At 37.5% G+C, this 26771-nt stretch overlaps 1 protein-coding gene across 4 annotated transcripts in view; it reads left to right on the top strand.

Moving 5' to 3' along the window:
* The window catches only part of rgs6 (regulator of G protein signaling 6), a 108082-nt gene that overhangs the window by 66807 nt on the left and 14504 nt on the right, over nucleotides 1-26771 (top strand). For all 4 annotated transcript variants that reach the window (XM_067417495.1, XM_067417492.1, XM_067417493.1 and 1 more), the window contains exons 3-12: nucleotides 12172-12268; nucleotides 15259-15309; nucleotides 15411-15517; nucleotides 20029-20080; nucleotides 20835-20899; nucleotides 23428-23504; nucleotides 24168-24249; nucleotides 25265-25339; nucleotides 25423-25521; nucleotides 25634-25695. In XM_067417495.1, the coding sequence (XP_067273596.1) occupies nucleotides 12172-12268; nucleotides 15259-15309; nucleotides 15411-15517; nucleotides 20029-20080; nucleotides 20835-20899; nucleotides 23428-23504; nucleotides 24168-24249; nucleotides 25265-25339; nucleotides 25423-25521; nucleotides 25634-25695 (767 nt within the window). The remainder of the gene's footprint in view (nucleotides 1-12171; nucleotides 12269-15258; nucleotides 15310-15410; nucleotides 15518-20028; nucleotides 20081-20834; nucleotides 20900-23427; nucleotides 23505-24167; nucleotides 24250-25264; nucleotides 25340-25422; nucleotides 25522-25633; nucleotides 25696-26771) is intronic.

The following is a 26771-nucleotide window of genomic DNA, read 5'->3' as shown; positions in this document are numbered from 1 at the left end:
AGAGAAGGGATGCACCGATCTGATACTCAGGATCGGTATCGGCTCCGATCGGCCATTATTTGCTGGATCGGGTATCGGACAGACAGGACCGATCCAAATTCGATACTGTGCGCATAATATTCTGTATTATTGTTAAGCCCCAGTGCCTCACAAAAGGCACAGAAACATTATAAAGCATCATCAATGATTTTTGCACTATATTATAAGTGTTCTGAAGCCATTCCATAGTTTAATGTGAGGTACAGATGAATATTTAAGTCATTAAATTCAAGTTCATGTCAATGCTTCCCTCCGCTGCGGCTGTCAGTCACTTCCCATTCAGCTTTCAAACTGTGTGTCGTGTTTGGTGATGACAGTCAAAGCGATGAAACTCTCTCCAAGATTATTTATTGTATCTGTTATTATGATTGATCTGTAGATAACGCTCTATGGTTTGGTTTCTCAAAAAATGACTATCTGCTGGCGTTTATTGCTGTAAATCGGGTTACTTTCTACCGGGTGTCTGTTAGATCACAACACTGGACTAGTTTATTGTATTGTTCTTCACACATAGTAACTGAAATGTAAAAGTGTTAAAATAAACGGCTTATACGAATATTTTGAGCGTGAAATTAGAATTGTAGTAATTAAATATTTGCTTAGTTATCACCAAAGATCTCTCCATGTTATTGTAGATCATTAAACCAGTACACTGCCTCAGAAGTCTGTCCTTGTGGTATCTTCATGCACAAATGTTACTTGAGAAGTCATTGCCTGATGATAGGCCAGCAAGGCAACAAGTCAGCTGCCTAAGCTTTTGGATGCAGCCAGTTGGGTCAGTTTTAATTTCTTGTTGTCTTTAAATCAGAGCTTGCTGAGCTTCTGTCAGCTTTGGCAGTGATTCCTTTGTTCTAGTCCTGCTATTGTATCTAATTCATGTGTGCTATGTTCTGACAGTGTTGGCTGGATTGCTTCAGGCTCTGTATAGATGCCTCTGCTGTTCAGCTCCAGTGGGCTGTGTCATGAGAATCACTGAGATTAGAGAGCAGTGAATTGTTTTAAGGAAATGCTCATGTCTCTGAATCAGTCTACAGTGCAACTGATGAAAACTAGTTTGGTCTTTCTTCACTTTACAGTGGATACCAACAGAAGAATAAAGCACCACTGGCATAGAGAGAGAATGAACGAATGAACGAATGAATGAATGAATGAATGAAAGAACGAACGAATGAATGAATGAATGAAATCCAGGGTTCAATTCAAGTTAAGCTCAATGTGACACATTTGGGTAACAGTGAGGCACTTTCAGTAAAAGTAAATGTGGCCAATTTTTTGGAGCATTTAAAAGTAGCACCTATATAGCACTTCAATTAATTTTTTTGTTAAAAATTGTGTATTATTGAACTGTAAAGCAGTTTAAATGATAATATTTGCAGTTCTTTTAGTCGTCACATTGTCATGGCAACAGTTATATGTAATGTTTTATATAACTTTGCATAGAAAAGGTCATTACACCATTTTTTTCATGTTTTGTGTCTATGCTACTAAAACTTTTACTTTCATTTTTATAAGTGTACGCCGCAAGTGCTTTAACTTGTATTGAACCCAGAATATGCCTTTAAGAGCCCCATATCAAGGGTGTGCATTTCCATAATGGACGAGATCCAGGTTGTTAAACTGTCTCTGGCTTTTTTTTCAAAGCCTGACTACCCTGTCATCATATTTCCATTAGGAAACGCATCTCACAGCTGCTGTCAAAAGCATCAGCCGTGTGCACTTGGACTCTCCGTAAGGCTCAGACTCTGCTCTTGACCTTCAGGTGATCTAAAAGCAGTCTTTGACTGAAGCTTTTTTAACTTTAATTATGAATTACTAGAGAAACCTGCAGTGAATAGCAATCAATTTGTCTGGCGATTTAACACACAGGCTTTGTTGCGATTTGTAATGATTTTTTTAAGAGGTGACCTCAGGGTTGTGGATTATCCTGTGGCATTTGTTGGGCCTGTGTGCAAATCTTTTCAGCTTAACCAAGAACCATTTGATTGGAAATCATTGCACCTTGAAACAGAGCTACAATTTACATGCACTGTAGTACACTATTCCATCACTGACTGACTGAACGTGATTGTTTTTAGGTCTCCAGGTAATAATGTTTCATTCATTCATTGATTGTTAAGGAAGACTGGTGAATTTGGCAGTTCTTTCAACGCCGCCCAAGACTTGCCGCCCCCTTCTGCGTTGTGTTACTTTTTAATCATGAACCATAATAAAAGACTCTAGCCTTAAATTATTATTTTAGAAATCTAACACAGAGCCAAAGCAAAGAACATTATGTCATAAGGGGTTTAACATTAATTAGCAAAAAGAATACATTTTTGCGTACATGCTTTTGCGTGTGTTTTTACACATTTATGAGAGTGTGAATGAGTTCTGGTGCTATAAACATCATCTAAACGCCTAAATGAATATAATCTCATTGCTCTGTGAAAGAGCGTGACATTGTAGCTCAGATGAATTGGTGAGACAGCCACGAACAGTGCGAAGAACAAAATGTGGTGTGGAAATGACTAAAGGTTGTTGAGGTTATACTCTAAAGCTTTAACAGTTATTGCCTTATATAATTTATATGATATGATTATCATATGTGAACAGATTGTCTGTTAAGTATTTCCAATAGTGGTTTAGTTAAAAGCACAGCAAATAAGATTTATTTTAAAACTTTTAATGTTTCTATTGTGAATTGGTAAATGAATGCAGTCTCACACACCTTTTGGTTGAAAAAATATAGACCTGAATAAAGACCTGAAATGACCTCAAACCCCTGTAGAGTTGTATGAGGATTCAAAGAGAGCAAAATAGAGAGAGAGAATGGGGCAATAAATAAGGTTTAGACTGGACCTCTCCCTCAAGGACTTTCTTTATACTTTTGAGGTTTTTTCAGCCGGCTCTATAAAGGACTTTGAATCCTTGAAGGTCCAGGTGGAGAGTTTGCATTTAGACATCTGCTTCTGACGTACAGAAGTGCTTTTTGATGAGAGATGACATCAGCAGAAAGCAGCCTTCACCTGTATGCCTGCCTGCTTTTTCATGTCCCAGCTGGATAGCCAGGTGTTTGAAACAGAAGAGCCTCTTAAAGTCATGGCTCACAGAGAGCCAGAAGTTTGCAGGTGGGACGTCAAGTGAGAATATAGGTTGATGTTCATTTTTTTCACCTTAAAGATGTGTCAAATCTGTATGACAGCGAGGAATAAACTAAATAAATGATTATTCACTCACACAAAACTATCCGATTGCTAATATAGTGTGCAAATCATATGCAGTCATATCATCTTGAAAGCCCCAATACAATACCTCAATATGTTGTTTTGGAAATTTTTATTTAAATGAAACGTTTATTTCCACCTCATACGAATACGACCCATTGGTATTCTTACTTAGTAATTGTAAATATGATACAGAATTCAGTCTTAGGTTCCCCTTTTCTTCACTGTAAAAAGGTAAGTAACCTGGTTGCCTTAATTTTGAGTTTATTGAAATTAAAAATTTGAGTTGATACAATGAAGGTAATTGGTTTAATAAATAGAACCCACATCTGTAACCACAACTGTAAGCTGAACCACATAAAACATTTGATATATCATGAAAATAGAACAATTTTGCGTGTTTCACTGAGTCATCACAAATAAAACACACTCAATTGCCCAATATGCTAATCAGATTTTTAAAATAATTTTAAATTTGAAATAAAGGTTGTCGAAAAATTTTAAGGCAACCATGTAACTTTTTTAATATTTGTTTACAGTGTAGCTTTTTCCAATTAACCTCTTTTGCATCTTTTGACCACATTTCATAACATGTTATTGTCTCACTGTGGGGGTTGGAGCTGTCATAACACCGCCTCTGGTATAAGAAATGCTTGTCACGTCAGTATGCACCTCGGGTAGACATGGTTGAGTGTCATTCATCAGGACCTGGCTGTGGAAAATCAACAGCATCGATTGTTCACATATCTCCTGCAGGGACTGAGTAGATGAGCCACAGGATGCTGCAAAGGTATTATCATCAGGAGCGCTTCCCATGCTGTTATCTAAGGCAACGCTAACCTGTCTCACAAACGAACTCACGCTGCTCTGCTACAGAGTCCGACCTTGATGCATCTCCAAAGTGCCTTGTTTAATTTCATGGATTTACCTGGCAAGCAAGAAGATGCTTTTCCACCATCTACTTTGCTTCAGAAATGGCCTTGCTTCTTAAGCGGCTTCAATAGAGGTGGAAATCTGTCCTTGTTTTCTCTCTTCTCCTCAGTAAGAGTGCCATTCACAGGATACAGAGACTTGCTGTAATCAAGTTTGAAATATGGGCTTGATTGAGAAAGGGCTCTTATGGGTGAATCTGATATGTAACCACCCACATCTGCGGCTGCCTCTCATTCAAAACCCTCAAGAGACAGCGAGATGATCATTTTCATGTCGTCATCGACATGTTTGGATTTAGACTAAATATGGTTAATAGCTTTCTGTTGGTAGTTGTTATTGCAAAAATGTATTTACATATTATTGTCTAAATGTTTGTCTCAATATTACAGTATTTATTTATACTCAAGGAAGACTTATAAAAATGCAGCATAAAAACAGCATTGTGGTTGACAGTTGCAATAAGTGTAGCCCCTCTGGTCCTACTCGTCCTGCACCAAGCGGGACTCGAACCGGTGTCATGGGAGGCTGGCAGAACCAGAGGGAGGGATTCTTTTCACACTGTATGACTATCTGGGGTAGCATTCAGTCACTGCTGTGTGGATCGGCGACGGGGGGTTTCACATTGCATGACTTTAATCGCTTTTACTGTCTGGTCTGCTATCTAAGTTTCACAACCGAACACACGCGAGAAGTGATGCGATCCAAATAATATGTGCGCTGATTTGCAGTAAAAAGGAGAGAGAAAAAGATTATGGTGGAGGAAATGAGGAGACGGGGAGCAGGGATAGTGTGTTCTGCAAGGAGTAATGATCATTTTGAAATGTGCTGCTCTTGCGGCCGGTCAAGCAAATGTTTGTGATTAGGGTTAGTGATTAATAGATATAATAGTAAATAAATCTATTAAGATATTCTGGTCTATAACTCCTTCCAGAACTTCCCACCGCCATGTATCTTGCTCTCTCGTTGGCTCGAGGTCATCGCCGACATCATTTTCAGTCAGAACACATTTCACGCATTGAATCGCAGACAGGTACAGATATTTAGCATGCCAAATATCTCACGGGCATCTCGGATTCTCTCTGATCGCGTCTTTGATTATTCGCACTGCGTGATTGTCACTCGTGTGACGAGGACTGATTTGCTTATGATTTTGGTCATTTGTCTACACTCTAAAAAATGCTGGGTTAAAAACAACCCAAGTTGGGTTGAAAATGCACCAACCCAACAAATAGTTGAGTTGTTCTTACCCAGCAATTGGGTTGTCTTAAGCAACATTTAACCCAACCACTGGGTTAAAACAACTCAACCATTGGGTTAAAACAACTCAATTGGTGGGTTAGTGCATTTTCAACCCAACTTGGGTTGTTTTTATCCCAGCATTTTTTAGAGTGTACGATTTCGCAACACCTGTCGGTGGGTGAAAATCGAGCCTAACATCGTGCAGTGTGAACTCTGCATTACTTGCACAGCTCTGGCTGGCTGCATGGCCTCCCTGCAGGAGATATGTGAACAATCGATGCTGTTGATTTTCCACAGCCAGGTCCTGATGAATGACACTCAACCATAAATCTCACTCTCATCCGGGTCACGGCACCAATGCAACCCCTCTGGTTCTACTCAACTCACTCTTATCTAGGGTTAGGTACCGATGTAACCAGACTGAATCCCAAATCAGAATTTGGTTCCTCATTTCAGTGCCACTTAAATTAAAATGTGCTGTCGCGCCGAGCCAGAGACAGACAAGCTCAGCGCTTGTCATATATCATAACTATTCAGTGTTTTCAGCTACATAATGTTTATTTTAGGTTCCAGACATTTAAATGCACATAAGTTCTACCAAAAATACACACTGATGTTAATGGAAGCGGTAATAACAATCCTTTCAGTTATAATTTGACTACATGTCTTATTTATATTAGATACACAGTATATAGTAACTCTTTGCTTAATTCTTCTCTCAGTTCAGTACCTTGATGTATTTTGTGAGCCGTGGATGAACTGACGTGATGTAATTCTCTAAATTACGGCGCAAACTAACATGGCGGTGCCCATTGTGCATTATAGATCAACTAACACATATTCACTTACACACTTTTGAAAATCAGAATATCAGATAATTCATGACATAGTTAACAAGTCTGTGAATATTTAGAATAAATAAAAATAAAATAAAAAATAAACTGATACAGCTTTCATACAGCACTATTGTGGCTGCTGTGTGTCATGTGAGAAGCATAACATGTCACCATGGAAATAATAAGGCTATGCGTTCTAAAATATTTAGCTAGAGAATATGGTCATATTTCTGCAAAATGATGCTGAATCTTCCACGTATGTCATCCAAAATAAGACCCTATTCCTCAGCTGGGATGGTGCAGAGCTTCGAAGCCCTTTGAAACTGCAATGATTTGGACCTTCAACCCATTGGTTGCAATTTAAATGCATTATATAAAGAAATCCTGGAATGTATTCCTCAAAGTGATGAATTGAGAAATAAACTTGCCCTTGAGCTTTTGATTTATAAAAAGTCATGGTAATATAATAATATCCTCTAAGTTTCGAAGCTGAAAACTTCTTTGTTAATCAAAGAAAAGCTTTTATAGACACCAGGCTCAGCAAACGATCCTGCGGTTCATACTTACGTTACGTCACTGCGCGACAAGGCACACACCTCTACAGAATGTGTAATTTAGTAGCCCCAACAATTTGAAAGATAGCAAGCTATTTTATATGTGATAGTATTGCATTGTTATAGATCGTTTTACTTATGTGTACGTGTCTAACAGAGTATACATTTAGCACACTGGACTCAGACTCGTATGGGCCAGGGCTCGCAAGGCTCGCCCATCAAAACCCAACGTTTTGGAGAGAGCCTCAGAAGCAGTGTAGAAAATCTACGTATTAGTTATGATGTTTTTGAATGTAAAAACCACACGAACATCATCAGTTGACCAGACAACAGTATAAAAATTTAAAAAGCCAGTTCATGAATCTCATTATATTCCGTTCTTGATCTGTGCTATTTTCTCTTTCTCAAGTTGAGATTTGAAGGGTGGCGCGTGCACCGGTGTATGTGCGCGCGGTTCGCACTTATATATTCTCTAATCTTGCGGGCTATGTGTAATTTAAAAATAATAGTCCAATCAATCTGTTGTAGATGAGAAATAAATCATTGTGTTTGTTTGATAAAGACGTTTACGAGCCCTGTGATCGAGAAAATCCTTCTGGTTGCCGCTTCTCCCTCAATCTCTCCTCGCTGACAGGGGAGCTGAAGCTCATTAAATATGAAAATGAATGAATGAATGAGGCATTTATACAGCGCGTTTACTTCCAAGTCTCCAATGCAGCACGCCCATCAAAACCCATCGTTTTAAAGAGAGCCTCAAAATCTACTTATTAATGATGATGTTTTTGAATGTAAAAACCACACGAACATCATTGTTTGACCAGACAACAGTATAAAAATGTAAAAAGCCAGTTCATGACACCTTTCATTTCTTTTTCGACTGAAGAAAGAAAGACATGAACATCTTGGATGAGATGGGGGTGAGTAAGTTATCAGGGAATTTTTAGTTTGAAGTGAACTAATCCTTTAAGGAAATATATTTTTCAATTATACCATGATCTGTCTGACTGGCTAGAGGGTTTTAAATGTAACTGTTTTATTCATAGGCAGTTTTAAGTCAGTTTGATCACCGTTCTATATTAATGTTTTTAACGTCACTCACATACAGAGATCCGAGATTGTGTTGCACGCACACAGAAACATTCAGGAGCACAGAAACATGCTGTCAGTGCTGTTCTGCGAGTTTTATTAAAGGTGCCCTGTCGCACGTATTTCATTACTTTTGAGGTAATGTCTGCAGTTTTACCATGGGCTTAATGCCTTGGAATTAAGTCCATCTAGGAAAAAATGCCTTGGTTACCTTGTTTCAAGACATATAGCGTGGTATAGAAAGCCTGCAGGAACCTGCACCAGTTCACATTAATATTCAACGAGCTAAGCTGCTTGACCCTGATTGGCTGACAGCTAGCCAATGAGAGCCTAGCTATCAGTATCCTTTACCTACCGCAACAATTAGAGGAACTTTGTTTAATGTCATCTGCAATCGCTGCAGAAATGGCTTCTTTCGATGTGTGTGTGTGTGTGTGTGTGTGTGTGTGTGTGTGTGTGTGCGTGTGTGTGTGTGTGTGTGTGTGTGTGTGACTGTGTGTGTGACTGTGTGTGTGTGTGTACTGTATGCCGTTTAGCCATCCTTGCTGTATACGAAAACTGTCACTGAGCTAGACGAATTCTGTGGGCTCGGTCTTAACTGTGCAAGCTCATGAATAGCATTGAGCTCAGACAACACCACGTCAGACTGACCAGCTTTTGTAATCGGCCTGATTTCTCGGCTTATTTCATTTCATTGGCTAGAGCTGACAGGGAAGTAGCAGTTCATTTCACATCCATGACAAAACATAACATATGTACTGAACATATTTAAAAAAATACAAGTAAAAATGCTTTTGTATGGCACCTTAAATAAATGAACTTTGCTACTGAAACGCTACATTACATTACTCAGCAAGGAGGTTCTAACGTTGTTGTTTTTGAAGTAATTAAACTCAAGATACATTGCTAGTAGAGAAATGCTGCACAGCCATAGGTAATACACACACACACACCTCTCTCTCTCTCTCTCTCTCTCTCTCTCTCTCTGTCTCTCTCGATCAATCAATTAAATCTAACTTTACTGCTCTATAATGTCTGATTGTAAGCGGACAGATGCTAGATCTAACGAGTGATAGATCTTTGGGTGGTTCCTTGCCTTCATGTTGTGCATTAAACTAGTTTAATGCATAGCTAGTTGTGGATTATCCCTCACAAAGAAAACATGTTCTTTTTAAACTTTCAATTCCAATCTTAAAATATAGTTTGGACAATATAGACTGAAGAAGTCTCTTAAGCTCACCTAGACTGCATTTATTTTATCAAAATATATAGTAAAAACAGTTACACTGTGAAATATTACTTGTGAAAATAGCTCTATATTCTATTTTAATGTTTTAAAATGTAATTGGTTACTGTTATGACAACTGAATTTTCAGCTTCATTACTCCAGTCTTCAGTGTCACATGATCCTTCACAAATAATTCTATGTTAATTTGATGCTCAAGAAACATTGAAAAAAGTGCTGCTAAATATTTGTATGGATTTTCCTTTTTTTCAGGATTATTGGATGAATAAAGTTCAGAAGAACAGCATTTATTTGCAATAGACTTTTTTTGTAACACTATAAAATTGGCTGAAAATTCATGATGCAATAAAAGAAAATAAATGTGTGTAAATATAAATAAACTATGTAAATATATTTTATGTAAAAAAAATTTTTTTTTTAAATGTATATTAGCAATATATTCTTTAGCCATTTTTGAATGAATTCTTTCATGTGAAGTAATGTGCCAGGGCAAAATGTTTACAAATGTTTACAGGCACTTCCCGAACTGGAGGCTGCTTCACTTGCTTTCCTTGAAGAAGCAAGAGCGCTAATTTCTACATTTAACACACGCTGCGGTGGCCTCTGATGGGGACAGTACTGTGATAACCTAATAAGAACGGCACAGTGTTTTGACAGAATTTGACATATGTAAGTGCTTTTTGGGATGTACCCAACACAAGGGCCCGTCCTAAAAAGAGCTCTCTAGTGAGTGCTGCTGATTGTACTGAAATAGACAACCCAGCATGAGGCCGGGTGAAGTGTGTCTTTCAGAGAGATAAGGCATGGCATCCGTTAAGTTCATTTAATGGCATTCACTCTCATTAAGGAAGGATGCACAAGCTTTGTCATGATGACTAGTGCGAATTTGCTCAAAATCAGTCTCTTTTTATTTGAAATGATCATGCCTTCATAACAGACCACTTATCCTACTTTAAGCAACGAGGGTGATTTGGCTATCAAAAGAAAAAGCATGTTTTGTTAGGCTAACTATTAGATGACTAAAGAACTGTTCAGATCGTGTTTTTACATTCCACTATGCTGCTTTTCTATATATTTTCTAGAGGAATGTGTTTGACCAGTGCACTTGTTTTTTTGCAGTTTTGTGCGTGAAATGCCATTCAAAGGTGAATTTTCAAAATAAAACAAAACAAAAAAGTGGCACTCAAATTAAAATAAGCTCAACTTTAAAAAAAAAAACACATCTCTTGACATATTTTTACATTTCACTGCCTTATTTTAATGTTCTGTGTGAATGGCCCCTAAAAGTAGTAGCTGGGGTCGAAAGGGCCCGGGGCCTGGTGGTCAAATCACACTGTATACAGGGCCAGGGGACCCTAATGGTCATCTGGCCCATAATCCAGCCCTACTTTTGCTTATTGAAACTTTGAATATTGATAATTTTGTGGGGCAGGAAGCTGGGATGCTGTTGGATAGATGCCATTTTGCCGTCTAAACAACACCATGTAACATTTTATCTGTATTGATTTGTATGTTAAGGAGATCACTCTGCTTTGGCTTCCTTTTTTGCCACTGGCTTTAGAGGTGGACTTCCTGTCCCACAATGTTGTCTGTCTACAGCCAGGATCTCTCATGGGACTCAGGCCAACACTCATCGACCCATTTAGAATAGTTTGCACCATAGACTTACGTTTTAGCCACTAGATAGAGAGCATTAACCGAAGTGAAGTGCTTTTTATGGGTAGAGAGGGGAAATTAGTCTCATGTGGTAATGGATGTGATGACTAGAGTGTTTTTTTGGAAAATGAAGGCGAGTCCTCATGCAGCACAGCTGTATGTTTTGTTTGGCATCAGTGGATGATGTACACGCCGTCTCTTTATACTTGGAAGTGAAGTGGCCTAGCTTTATTTTAGCAGCGTCGTGTTGACGTGGGCTCACGGGGGTCGGGGTCTGGCTTTGATTGTTTATATATAGCTACTGTATGCATTAAAAGCAACTGAGATCTCGCCTCCTACACAACACGTGCAAAAAAAGAGGGTTGAGCGCCACAGAACAGTGATGACAACATGCAATCTCCAAAGCAGAGAACGCTACCTAATCTCATTATGCTCCCCCTCTCCTGCAAAACTATTAGCTGTTTTCATCAGTGCCGGGATTATTTATAGACTGTAGGTGCAAGCTTGTGTACTCGAAAGGCGTCTGCTTAGACGCCTGCGTATCCAGAGAGGAATGAAAACAGATGTTCCCATCCCAAGTGAAGGTATCCTTTCTGTGGCTTTATAAGATTTTGGGAATAAAACTGAATAAATACATTTGGCCCATGCTTTGTGCGCATTGGGTACTTGATGCGTTTAGTATTGGGAGCAGTAGATGTAGGTGTATGTATTTACACCTGTTATGAGTGACAGTTTGTTTAGAATGTGATACTACACTTTGAAAAAAAAAAGCTGTAAAATGACCGGAACAATCCTAATGGTAGAATGAAATTAAGTGAATCACTGCATTTAAAGTGACAGTGTTCTGGTGTGGAACAGAGCTGAGTTGTGGTTTACTAAATTGAGTGTTTCCTTTAATAACAGCCTTATATTTCTATCATAGAGTTCATTCCTGTTACTGCAAAACTGAATTTCCAGTCTTCATGATCCTTCAGAAATCATTCTCACAGAAATAAATACAATTTTAAAATATATTCAAATAGAAAACACTTTTACATTTTTAGTAATATTTTACAATATTACTGTTTATAAAAAAGCTTTTAACTGGCCATGTATACAATGACTATCAGGAGCGAGCTGTTGAAAAATACCATGAAATAATGGTGTTGATGAATAGATGCACAAAGCATTGTGTTTGTATTTTATACTGAACTGATTTTGTATACTGCAAAAAATAGACTCTACGCTTCTGCTGTGCAGCCCCTGCTTTTGTGGGCTGTGTTAATTCCTGTCAATATGGATGCTGAAATAAAAGTGAAGCAGACCTAGACTGTAGCTACAGTGTGAGATGTGAGTCAGCCAAACTAACTAGACAGATTCTTTCTTCTCTCGTCCTGTAGATTGAGGACATCATCACACGCCTCCAAGATGAAACTGAAGGTGTGCCAGTCAGAACGGTCAAGAGCTTCCTGTCCAAGATTCCCAGCGTTGTTACAGGTATACTGGAATATGGGTGGAACAGTGTGTGTCTAAACTGGTGTGTTATTTGGTAGATGTTGATAGTGGTGGACCTTCAGTATGTGGGTTTTTCAATGGTCATTATCATAAAGTGTGTGTGAGAAAATACAATACACTTTAATTGTAACAATTGAGATATACATATTTTCGAACATTTCAAGCTATATTTATAAGCAATATTTTCTGTAAATTCAGTGAATATAGTCAATATGTATAGAATCAGGTAATGTAACAAATATAATTGCATGAAATATTGATTTAAAGTTTTTTTAAAAGGTTAGTTCCCCCAAAAATGAAACTTCTGTCGATAATTACTCATCCTCATGTCGTTCTAAATTTGTAAGACTTTCGTTCATCCTCAGAACACAAATAAAAATCTTTTTCTGATAAGTTTTGTCCATCCATTGACAGCCCACACAACTAAAGCACTTTTAAACGTGTTCACGCAACACTCTCGTCAGCACAACACGCATGCGTCGTGGCGGTCCCTTCAACACACATTAGAGATTTAATATTTTGTAAATAAAGTGGTGAATTCATTTTTTTTGCGCAAGCAAAGTAATCATGTCGCTTCCTAAAATATGATTTCTGACCTGTAAGGTAGCTAAAATAATAATCATACACGGTGTGTTAATAGGCCCGAGGAGAACTGGCACCCCGACTGAGTCTGGTTTCTCCCAAGGTTTATTTTTCTCCATCACGCCCTGATGGAGTTTTGGTTCCTTGCCACTGTCTCCTTTGGCTTGGCTTGCTCAGTTGGGAACACTAAAAAGTAGGGGTGTCAACAATAATCGATTCGGCGATGCATCGCGATGCGGGGCATGAACGATTCAGCATCGATGCGGCAAAGTGCCATAATCGATTATGTCACTGTTTATTTTCTGGCGGACGATAAAGTTGTGAAGTTTCAAATACTTCCGGTTCCGAGAGAATAACAACAACAACAAGGAAGATGGCTGAGGCGGAGGGAGATGACCGCGATAGACAGGTTATTAAAAACGCGCTAACGACCCGAGGTGTATAGGATTGTACGTATATTTTTTTTGCACAATAATCAATGAATCTATAATGACGAAAAACGCCGCAATTCAACTTTATTCCACAAGGTGGCAATGTCTGATACGCAATGATGAAGTGACGTTTCACTCATAGTTACCTCTGACAGAAAACGAAACAATAATCTGCAAAACTTGAAATGGCTCAGTGATTTACCGCAGAAAGCAAGTACTAAACACAATCATATGTTAGTGTCACTGTCTCTTGATGATGGATGTGGTCAAGAAGCTGTCAGTGATCAAAATATTGATTTTGAAGACATTGAAAATGAGTTTTGAGAATATGCTGGAGATCGCGAATATGAGCAGATGCTGAATATACTGGTAAACGAGCTCTGACGAGGTCATATGATGATGGTATTTAACATCTGCTCAAACTGAATCCTTAAAAAGCTCCAAAAGGTAACGAAATAGGTTTTATTTTATTCTTCTGTAGCTGTTACTCTAAAATCAGGAGTTTTATATATTATCACGACAGGTAGAGGTCTATCCATGTTAAATATAGATCCGGGTCGCTAACGACCTGAATATGTAAGAATGTTTGGTGAAACAGTCATGCATTTAAGGGCTATTTGCATTTTATTTAATTACATTTTATTTTATTTAATAACTTTTATGTCAAAGATACAGGAGACACATAGCAGCCAATACAATCTGTTGTTTAATATCTGCTTGTATTGCCTCATGACTGATGAAAAATTTGCTTTGTGTGCAGTAGAATTTTGATGCATCACAATGCATCGTAGAATCGAATCGAATCGTTACCTGGTGAATCGTAATCGAATCGAATCGTGAAGGAAGTGCCAATGCACACCCCTACTAAAAAGCTCTCAGATGGACTGAAAGCTCTCCAATTTCATAAAAAACTATTCTTTCATTTGTGTTCCGAAGATGAGCGAAAGTCTTTCGGGTTTGGAATGACATGAGGGTCAGTAATAACACAAGACTGAATTTCAATTTTTGGGTGAACTAACAGAAAACAACACGAATACTGCAAAAATATTTATTTACTTATTTGTTTACAAAATTATTTTAGGAAGTATATGAAATTCATGCCATGGCTAGTTAGCTAATATTTGTCATCCAGCTCTTTTATCTTCAGCTTTTTGTTTTTGAGATTATCATCAAAAGATCGATCAAAAGGGGATTACTTGCTAGCTATCCGAATTAAGTCAGGCATGATTGTTTTTCTGTAAGCGAAAGTTTGATAATAGGTTCACAGTTAGTCTTCATCTGATGGGAAATGTAATTTAATATTTATTTCAAAAGTATTATTCATTTCAGTTGGGTTCAAACTTTTAACGAGGAAAAAGTTACATGTTGAGTGTACCTTTCAAATAGCAATCTTTTGCTGTTTATCTAAGTTGATGCTATTTAAAAATGTATATTACTGTCAGTGCTGATAAAATATGTACTACGTTGTTGTTTGCCAGGGCATTTCACAGATCAGAGGGTGGATTCGGTGACAGATTCGGTGCCACATGCCCCTGTGGTCTCGAACCAATCCAACTAACCGCTTTAACTTTCACAGCTTTCTTTGGTGTATGATGATGAATGCTGGGAAAGCTGCTATTTGTTCTTATAAGCCCTCAAAGAGAATAAACCTGAAGATATGGCATGATGTGCTCACTTCGCTAAACACAATTACTACACTGAGCAGCTCCAAACAGATGCCCGCAGGCCCGGATAACTAATAGCTGATTTGGAACTAAAGCGTTGATGTTGAACATGACTGAGGTGGTGCTAATGTAGATTTAGCTTGACTGATCTGACACGCACTGAATTATAACCCATAATGGGTCTTGGCACACAGTGATGAGTTTGATGATATCAAAGCTTTGAGGAGTAAATATAATTTATGCATACATTTGCATGTGAAAATAAGGTGATATGTTTCCCCTTTTAAAACTTTAGGTTCAGACATTGTTCAGTGGATGATGAAGAACCTCAACATAGAAGATCCCGGTAGGTCCTCATCTGAAGAAAGATACATCTTATTGATGACTGCAATCATTTGTTTATGAAAGTATTTAGTAAGATTACATTTTTAATTTCTTTATTTACAGTGGAGGCCATACACATCGGCAGCCTGATCGCTGCCCAAGGCTACATATTTCCCATCTCTGATCATGTTCTAACCCTCAAGGATGACGGGACATTTTACCGCTTTCAGGTGAGCTTATCTATCTACCATCAACTGCATAAGAGCCACATGGACTGTATCCTGGCAGCTGTGGTTTCCAGGATGTGATCTTGTTTCACCTTAGCACTGCTGAGCTTCTGAATCTGCTGTGTGAAAACCAGTAGCTCCACTGACCTTTACACCTGCTGAACAAATAGAATTGTGTTTGATCAGTGCATCTGCCTTTTTAAGCTCTTCTCTAGAAGGCATAAGTCAAGCAGTACATTAATGTGATTCGTTTAACATTATACATATACTTCAACGGATTGGGTCAGCATGTTTTTTTAAAGCAAGGATGCTTTAAATTGATCAAAAGGGACGGTAAAGACATTTAAACAGTTACAAAAGATTTCTATTTAAATACAGTCCTTTCTATTCATCACAGATCCTGAAAAAAAATTACTGCTTAGGTCACCAATACCTAATGCTTAGCCCTTCATTCACACAAAAGATTGAGTGCCATTTTGTTCTTTTTTTGTTGTTGTTTTTTCCACAAAAATATTAAACAGCACTGTTTTCAACATTGATAAAAATCATAAATGTTTCTTGAGCACTAAATCAGGATATCAGAATGATTTCTGAAGGATCGTGCGACACTGAATACTTGAATAATGATGCTGAAAACTCAGCTTTGCCATTACAAGGATACATTATTAAATATATTAAAGGGGTGATGAATTGAGGAATCAACTTTCCCTTGAGCTTTTGATATATAAAAGGTCATGGTAATATAAGAATATCCTTTAGGCCGATGAATCTCTTATTCCGTTCTTGTTCTGCTATTCTCTCTCAGTCTCTCTCGAGTTGACATCTGAAGGGCGGCGCACGCGCCGAACATGTATGTGTGTGGGCGGGTCGCGCTTATATCGTCAGATCTTGCGGGCTATGTGTAATATAAAAATAATAGTCCAATCAATCTATTGTCGATGAGAAATAAAACATTGTGTTTGTTTGATAAAGACATTTACGAGCCCTGTGATCGAGAAAATCATTCCGGTTGCCGCGTCTCCCTCATTCTCTTCTCTCCCTGAACTGACAAGGGAGCTTAAGCTCATTAAATATGCAAATCTTATCATATCCTAGCCGTGGGCGTTTATTTCTAAGTCTCCAATGTGGCACGCCCATCAAAACCCAGCGTTCAGGAGAGAGCCTCAAAACCAGTGTAGAAAATAGCCTATTACTTATTAGTTATGTTTTTGAATGTAAAAACCACACGAACGTAATTAGTTGATCTCAGACAACAGTATAAAAAAAGGCCAGTTCATGACACCTTTAAAATAGAAAAAAGTTACTTTAAATTGTAGTAATATTTCCAAATATTACTGTTTTTACTGTATGATAAATGCAGCATTGCTAATCATGAGCGATGAGACTTTTTTCAAAAACATTTAAAAATCTTACCGACCACAAACTTTTTAACCATAGTGTGTTATTATTTGCTAGGGCCAGATTTACTAACAGCTTGCACCAGCACAAACCCTCTTTTGGCGTTAAAAAATTATTGTAAGACGGTTAAAAGGCAATGGACAGGGTTATTTTTGTAGCTGACCTTATTGCATATTTTTGGGAGCAAAATGTATGGGAGAGTATTTAAATGAATCGTGCAAGGTGATTTACTAAGGTTTGTGTTCAACAATTTACTGGTATTTACGACATTATTTAACAGACAAAAAATAATGTCTTAAATTAGTTTTGTGCTGCTCTTGTTAGATTATGTTCTTTATTTTGCGCATCGTCATTAGATCACGGGCAGAACTTCTTCTCTTTTTTTGTCCTCTCTCAGGCTTATTTACCCTGTTTAGTAAATCTGGCTCATAATGTGTTAAATAAAATGTAATCTCACTATGTCCTCCAGAAACAGGTACATACAGAAATAGGTACATATTTCTGGTTAAGTCTGATGCTTAATTTTTCAGTGATTTAGATGATTAGCGAGGAGATTGCCAAGGGCACATCTTCCTCTGACCCTTTTTAGCTCACACTACTGAGATGTTTCACAGGAATAACAAGGCAGTCTTTTGACTGTTGGGTAAAACTGTAAGAATTGCTAAACTCTCATTTAGACATTATTTCACATTTTCTTCAGCCAAAAATCTCTATAATACCTGGAGAAAGCTATCCATTAGCATTTCCATTCATCTTACCGGCAGTAGCTGGAGTATGTGATTTGAAATCTGCACATCCAGGATTTATTAACCAATCGTCTGAGCTGTGATTATGATGTGATTTATTCTTTCAAAGAACCCTCCAAAAAAATCAGGCACTGCTAAACCTCTGCTAAAAATACAGTGAAATATGGGTGCAGGTGTATTGTTTATGTGTCAATACACAATTAAAGTACTAAAGTATCCTTGTTTTAAATGATCATCTTCAATTCCACCCCCAAAAACAACGGTAACTTATCCAGCTTTTTAGAAGAAAAGCTAAATTCTCAGATAATGACAGTAGCTATATCTTTCCAATAAGCACGACACAGTATCAATAAGCCAATGAATAAATCTAAGTTTCTTTTGTACATTCATTAATTACTCAGAGGGGAATTAGTGTTTCTCTGGAGTATGGCTCATCAGCTCATTGCCTGACGATAATGATTTCAACACACCATCATTTGCTTTGTGCCGCCTGTAGTCTTTTAAACTGGCTCCACAAAGGAGAGAGATTTAGTTCAGTTGTTAATGGCTTTTATAACATAAATATCTTCATATAATATTTGCACCAAACAGAATCACCATTTCAGCTTCTACTTTAGCTAGTAAGCAGTAAGCAGATATATTTTAGCACAGCGGTTCTTAACTGTCCAACATAATATTCAAAGACCCTTACTGTCCAACATAATATTCAAAGACCCTTACTGGCCAACATAATATTCAAAGGCCTCTAGTATTTGTAGTGTTACTATGACAAATTTTCTTGCTTTCAAACATGTTTTATTATCAGAAACTGCAAATGTTGGTATATTTAATCTAATTAACCACAAGTAATTTTGGGAGAGTATTCAAGATTTTCAAATTTCAGAATATTTGAGATTCTCTGTTCTTCAATAAAAATATCAGTTATTGCAGGGAAAAAAGAAATATGATCCCCACCGTTGATCATAAAATCATCATTTAATAACTCATCATCACCGTTGAGTATTAAAATTATTTACATTATGAAAAAGGGATATTCATTTTGAGATTTGCTAAAGATTACATTTAATGTTAAAGATTAACTTAAAAGTGTCATGAACTGGCTTTTTTATTTTTCTATACTGTTGTCTGAGGTCAACTAATGACGTTTGCTTGGTTTTTACATTCAAAAACATCATAATGTATAAGTAATAGGCTATTTTCTACACTGGTTTTGAGCCTAGCTCTTGGGATGCTCTGTTTTTATGGGCGTGCTGCATTGAAGATTTTGAATTAAATGCCCACTGATCTGATTAGATAACAGTTTTGCTGTATATTATAATGAGCTTTGGCTCCCCTGTCAGTACACATTACGGATTGTTTTGAAAACTTCCAATGTGGAGAAACAGCAACCGGAATGATTCGCCCAAAGGGTTTGCGAAATGTCTTTATCAAACAAACAAAATGATTTATCTCTTATCCACCTGCAATTAATTGGAATGTTATTTTGTATTACTTGTCCTGCCCAATCGGTGAATATAACCGTGAACCATGAACACACACACACACGTGTGTAGTTGTATTTCACTATTTAAGATAATAGGTCCATACATTTTCGAGTCTGATCAAGAATCGCAGGACAATGAACCAACAACACCTCAAATATTTGTTAGACAATAAATAATAATAAATAATAGTTAGACACGTACATATAATCAGTAGATATCAAACGCAACAATGTAATACTTTCACATATTAAAAAAATTGAATCATTCCTGTGATATCCAGAAGCCACAGCATTGTTTTTTAATCTCATCCTGTCTGCAAATCCAGTCTCTTGTTTACAAACTAATTCAGTGAACAACCGCAATGACTTTCCCATGTGAGCTGGATCTTCATAAAAAACAAAGTTCAACCATGCATTTTGGAAGCTTATGGCATATTTGAAACATTTCGTAAGCTTTTATTGCTTGGAAGTTTGATCTGGTTTAGCTCCACATAGGCCTGTTATTTATCTTAAATGCCAGGCATAGATCAGTGGGCGGGGCTTTAGAATTAGGTGTTCTTTTTCATCAGTTAAGGCTGCGTTTTACTGCTCTCTGACTTCATGGGGACACACATTCACAGATCGATTGTTTGCTGAGCCAGCTGTCAATAAAAGCATTCTTTGACTAAAAAGGACGTTTTTAGCTTTGAAACGTACATGATATTCTCATATTACCATGACCTTTAATATATCAAAAACTCAAGTGAAAGTTGATTTCTCAATTCATCACCCCTTTGAAGTGAGCATTAGATTAATAAATATGAGAAATTAGCAACAAAATTTATTTGAGCTAGAATAAGTTGCTTATACAAAACTCAAGAGTAATCCTCTCTCTTTCTCTCACCCAGGCTCCATACTTTTGGCCCTCTAATTGCTGGGAACCAGAGAACACAGACTACGGTAAGAGAGGGACCCTGCTGGGCAGAATCCCAATGACGTAAGAGCACACGGAGCCTTACCGTATATGTTTTTCAGAGAGCCAATATAACTCGTAACACAGAACGCCCTGTGTTCAGCCCACAGTCTGCTTTCCCAGGATTATTAGCTCTGTTGTATAGTGAGGGAGAACTGCAGAGCTTCTCTGTGCGTGTGGATCAGTAGGTGTATGAGAATGAGTTGACTGTGGGCAGATGTTCACTGATGGTCAATGGTGACTCATTCACAGTTCCTACTGTCTGTAAACTGGCTAAGCAGAGATGATAGATGCAGATAAAGCACAAAATCCAATCAAGGTCTTATGCTGGGTGTGTGGTGTGTTTGTAGGGACGGGATTATACATGGTGGCTGATAAGGCCAAATCTCTCATGACCTCCTGTCTGTTTCTCTCTTCTCTTCTCTTCTCTTCTCTTCTCTTCTCTTCTCTTCTCTTCTCTTCTCTTCTCTTCTCTTCTCTTCTCTTCTCTTCTCTTCTCTTCTCTTCTCTTCTCTTCTCTTCTCTTCTCTTCTCTTCTCTTCTCTTCTCTTCTCTTCTCTTCTCTTCTCTTCTCTTCTCTTCTCTTCTCTTCTCTCTCTCTCTCTCTCTCTCTCTCTCTCTCTCTCTCTCTCTCTCTCTCTCTCTCTCTCTCTCTCTCTCTCTCTCTCTCTCTCTCTCTCTCTCTCTCTCTCTCTCTCTCTCTCTCCCTCCCTCCCTCCTGCCCTCTGTTGCCTGTCACAGCTATCTATCTTTGCAAACGAACCATGCAGAACAAGACCCGGCTAGAGCTGGCGGACTATGAGGCGGTAAGTGACCCACTGTTGATGACAGCCGTAAGAGACAATGGAAGCTTTGTGTTTTGTCAGCATAGAAGTATTTCAATTTGGATTCTCGTTGTTATTGGCAGATACGTTGAGTTACTTTAGACCTGAAAGCATGGAGTGAGCCGATACTTCATTTGGCTCTTCATTACTGACTATCCTGAGCAGAGAAGGAAAATGATAAATTTTATGCTTTTAAAAGTCTTCCAAAAATGTTGGTCTCTGGCAAAAACAGCTATGACATTTATAATGGTACAAAATGCTTTCTGTTTTAGATTAATGCTGTTCTTTTGAACTTTCTAATAATCAAAGAATCCAAATTTATTTTCAAACTGTTTTCAAATCAGCATATTAGAATGATTTCTAAAGGATAATGTGACACTGATATAATGTATTCAGATAGAACTACTGTATTTTGGATTAAATAAATGCAATGAGCATAAGAGACTTCTTTTATAAACATTAAAAAAAATCTTGATCCCAAACTTTTAAACAGTAGTGTGTGTATATGAAGAGTTCAGATGAAAAAGCCTCTAAAAGCCACTTCGGTCAAAAATGAGATAACAATACTGCTCACCGCATATACAGTGGGGTAAAAAAAGTATTTAGTCAGCCACCAATTGTGCAAGTTCACCCACTTAAAAGTATGAGAGAGACCTGTAATTTTCATCATAGGTACACTTGAGAGGCAACTATGAGAGACAGAATGAGAAAAAAAAATCCAATCAAATTTTTTAAGGATTTAGAGAAGAAATTATTTGCAAATTATGGTGGAAAATAAGTGTTTGGTCATCCTCAAAAAAGTAAGAATTCTGTCTCTCACAGACCTGTAACTTCTGTATTAATGGCACCTGTTTGAACTCGTTAGTATAAGTATCAGTATAAAAGACACCTGTCAACAACATCAAACAGTCAGACTCCAAACTCCACTATGGCCAAGACCAAAGAGCTGTCAAAAGACACCAGAAACAAAATTGTAGACCTGCACCAGGCTGGGAAGACTGAATCTGCAATAGGTAAGCAGCTTGGTGTGAAGAAATCAATTGTGGGAGCAAATTTTAGGAAATGGAAGACATACAAGACCACTAATAATCACCCTCGATCTGGATCTCCACGCAAGATCTCACCCCGGGGGGTCAAAATGATCACAAGAATGGTGAGCAAAAATCCCAGAACCACACGGGGGCCCTAGTGAATGACATGCAGAAAGCTGGGACCAAAGTAACAAAGGCTACCATTACTAACACAATACGCAGTGCCAGATGTGTCCCCCTGCTTAAGCCAGTACATGTCTGGGCCTGTCTGAAGTTTGCTAGAGAGCGTTTGGATGATCCAGAAGAGGATTGGGTGAATGTCATATGGTCATATGAAACCAAAATATAACTTTGGTAAAAACTCAACTTGTCGTGTTTGGAGGAGAAAGAATGCTGAGTTGCACCATACCTACTGTGAAGCATGGGGGTGGAGACATCACTCTTTGGGGCTGTTTTTCTGCAAAGGGACCAGGAAGACTGATCTGTGTAAAGGAAAGAATGAATGGGGCCATGTATCGTGAGATTTCGAGTAAAAACCTCCTTCCATCAGCAAGGTTATTGAAGATGAAACATGGCTGGGTCTTTCAGCATGACAATGATCCCAAACACACCACCCGGGCAACGAAGGAGTGGCTTCATAAGAAGCATTTCAAACTCCTGGATTGGCCTAGCCAGTCTCGAGATCTCAACCCCATAGAAAATCTTTAGAGGGAGTTGAAAATCTGTGTTGCCCAGACACAGCCTCAAAACATCACTGCTCTAGAGCAGTTCTGCATGGAGGAATGGGCCAAACTACCAGAAAAAGTGCGTAAAAACCTTGTGGCGACTCACAGAAAACGTTTGTCTTCTTGCCAACAAAGGGTATATAACAAAGTATTGAGATTAACTTTTGTTATTGACCAAATACATATTTTCCACCATAATTTGCATTTCCATCATAATTTGCATGCTTTTATGGATTTGTTTTTCTCATTCTGTCTCTCATATTTGAAGTGTACCTATGATGAAAAATACAGGCCTCTCTCATACTTTTAAGTGGGAGAACTTGCACAATTAGGGGCTGACTAAATACTTTTTTGCCCCACTATAGTATACATTCATAAAATATTTTTACTTCAAACCCGCTAAATCCCAGCCTCAGCCCATTCAGAAGTACTGGTGCTTAGGTAGAAACCTCTACATAAAGAGTCTGGCAAATATGCTTATTTAAAAAAACAAACAAAAAAACTTCAAAAGGACTTGGAGGCTTTTTGCATCTGCATATATGAAGTCTTCATATATAATATGGCATAAATGGCATACTTTTGCTGCAGTATAAAATATTTATAAGTATGTATACTGTATGCACATTATGTGAATAAGCTGAATTCGGACTAGCATACTTGTTTTTACTATAGCTGCCATCAGTTTTCAAATCTTTCTTTCCTTTCTTTCTTTTCTTTCTTTCTCGCACTTATTATCGCTGTCTCTTTCATTTAGGAGAATCTAGCGAGACTACAGAGGGCTTTTGCCAGGAAGTGGGAGTTCATCTTCATGCAGGCTGAGGCTCAGGTCAAGTAAGTGCTGTTGTCAGGACAACTACGCAAACACTTGCTCTCACTCATACCTGCTCTCTTCTCTGTTGAAGACAGATCTTCCCTTTGCATTCAGCCCACACACATTCACACAAAGACATACGTACTGTAAACTCTGATTATGATGTAACACAATAATATTTCTGATGTGCGAGACGTATTAGCATGTGCTTTTGATTTGGAGTGGATCTCATTGATTGAAGCAGCCTCTCACTCTTCAAACACCGGCTGAAGAGCCTCATCTGATGGCCGAGGGCTGCAAACACAAGTCAACCCTGCTCTGATTTTTAATCATCAGTCTGTGTCTATCATCACACTGTCTGCTGTACTTTTAATGACGATACCTCCAATTTTGTGGAGAACGAGAACAGGAGAGATGAATGCGAGTCTCAGGGCTCAAAAACGAGGATCAGCGAGAGATAGAGAGAGTGATGCAGCAAATGTCAGTTACGTAAGAGTGAAGTGGCAGGAATGGAAATGAATTAGCTCTGCTCGCAGGCAGGTTGCAACTTTGATGAGCACAAGGGCTTTGCTCTTTGGTTGTTTTACCGTGTGAGGCAGGACACGTGTGTGTGAATTGGGAATGTATCCTGCTCTTTGTCTAATATTAATGTCTTGCAGCTTTGTGTTTCTTTGATTTTGTAGGATCGACAGGAAAAAAGACAAAACGGAGAGAAAGATTCTGGATAGTCAAGAGAGAGCCTTCTGGGATGTTCACCGTCCTGTGGTGTGTGAGGGGTGGATCCAATGTGGGATGGGTTGCTATGTTTGCATTTTTGTTTGAACTGAATAGATCAAATAGGCACATTGTAAAAATGAGGTACTTGAGACATCATTTGTGGTTTTTCAGAAACCTCAATACCTCAAGGCCCATTTAAAAAACGCCAGTTCTTGCTAAAAAAAAAAGTTCCTTTAGTAACTAAAATAAAACACTTTGGGGCTTTTTCAATGCATATTAAAGTTTATTGAGGACATAACAGGATATTTGAGGCAACTTCAAAAGAAGTTTAGATGTTCTCCAGAGGTTTTAATCTGCAGAAACTCCAAATAGTGTTTCAGCAAAAAATGAATTTACTTTCTAGGACTGTCAGTATATTCAAAATATTTATTATGTTTTACAACAAAATTTTGTAAAATTACAACAAAAATGTATATTTTTTTACTTGAAATTATTAACATTTAAACAGATAGTTAATTTAAAAATTAAAATTCTGTCATAATTTTCTTAACATGTTCATGTTGTGAATCGAAAAGAAAGATATTTCTGAAAACTGTGTCAGTGTTTTCTGTCCATACAGTGGAAGTCAGTGGTAACCAAAACTAATAATCAAATATCTTTTGCTTTTTAAAAAACAAATGCAATTATACTACTGGTTTGAAATGACATGAGGGTGAGAAAATGATGACACAATTAAAACATTTTGGTGAACTATCCCATTAACCCATTTCAATAAATGCTGTAACAATTCTTATAATAATGTTATTTTTAAAATATTTTATTTTAGCCATTTCATTAACTAATTAATGTATAGAACCCTATTCATTCGTGTTATCAAATGTTTAAGTGTGATTAATCTTACAGTTTTTATAGGTAACACATTAACAGATTTTTAAGGAAAGAATCCAAAACGATATGTGTAATTATTGGGTGCAGAGATTTGTGTGTATGACGATTGTAGTGGGGAAAAGTGCACATCGTATCAGTTTTTATATCTATATTTACATGTGATTGTGATTCACAGCCTGGGTGTGTCAACACCACCGAGATGGACATCAGGAAGTGTCGCCGCCTGAAAAATCCTCAAAGGGTGAAAAAGGTGCTGATGCTGTGTTCATTTGTATATTGTATGTATATGGCAGATGATTGTATTTGTAACCCATCTTTGTCCCTGTCTAACAGTCAGTGTATGGAGTAGTGGATGACACACAGACTCAAAGTCCTGTACACACACCCTTACAGCAAAGCAGCAAGGACACCAGAGAGGATGTAGAGAAAGAGGTGTGTGCGAGCGATGGTGTGAATTTGATTCTCGACAGCCTCACAGTGGATATTAATATTTAGCACGGATCACTCACATGCTCAAGTGGAGATGCTCTGTCTTTTTTTCCAGATTGTTTTCTTGAATACTCAGTTGGATCGACACTGTATGAAAATGTCCAAAGTCGCCGAAACGTAAGTCCTCTTTCTGGATCTGTCCTTGAAACTCAAACTTTTCTTAGCAAATATTAATAAATGCTAGGCAAGGCAAGGCAAGGCAGTTTATTTGTATAGCACATTTCATAAACAATGGCAATTCAAAGTGCTTTACATAGAAATTAATTACAATTTTGAAAATATTCATAAGAAATAAGAATACCATGTGTATATTATATATATATATATATATATATATATATATATATATATATATATATATATATGCAATTAATATGAGTTGTTTTTTTTGGGGGGGGGGGGGTATGCTTGAAAATGAAAATCTAAATAATTGAATGGTTCCAGTTTTCAACAATTCTGATTCCTTAATTTTTTTGTACTTGTAAGAAACACATATTTCAAAAAAAATAATAATTTTATTGCCAAATATAGTGAGATTATTTTCATTATAAATAGCTTTGAAAATACTTTTAATAAAAGTATATTGTAAACATTGCATGCAATAATTGTTTTAGAGACAACATTTAGGGCCTGTTCACCTCAAGGATAACAACAATGATAACAATAAATATATAATTCTGTAAATCATTCTAAAAGTAAAAGTAGTCCACATCATAACTATAACAATAACGACACAGAGGAACAATAGCATTGGAGTCACTTTCAGAAAAAAAAACGTTTCCAGCTGATGAATGTTGAAAAACATCCGCGTCAACAAATCAGAATCCACCTAACTCTAAGGAGCCTGAGCATGTAAAGTGGCAGGCAATAAAACTGCAGTGTGCACGCTAAAATAGTTACCGTTATAGTTAGCCTTAATAATTATCATTCTTGGTGTGACCAGGCCTTTATTGCAACTATTAAACCAAAAATAATAAACAAAGAAAAAGTTTGGAATCATACTTCATTCATTCTTAGAAATACCTACAGACAAACCTAATGTGTCTTTAATTACAAGATTCCATACAGTATGACCTTCACTTCACAACACTCACAGTTAAATTCAAACTATTCATCAGTACTAGTAGACTAGTGAAATGTTAGTACACTGTGGGTTAGGGTTAGTAGAATAAATTGACTTGTAGTTGCAAAGA

Source organism: Pseudorasbora parva, chromosome 15 (genome assembly GCF_024679245.1).
Source record: "Pseudorasbora parva isolate DD20220531a chromosome 15, ASM2467924v1, whole genome shotgun sequence".
Taxonomy (NCBI): Eukaryota; Metazoa; Chordata; class Actinopteri; order Cypriniformes; family Gobionidae; genus Pseudorasbora; species Pseudorasbora parva.
This window is presented reverse-complemented; position numbering and strand designations above follow the sequence as displayed.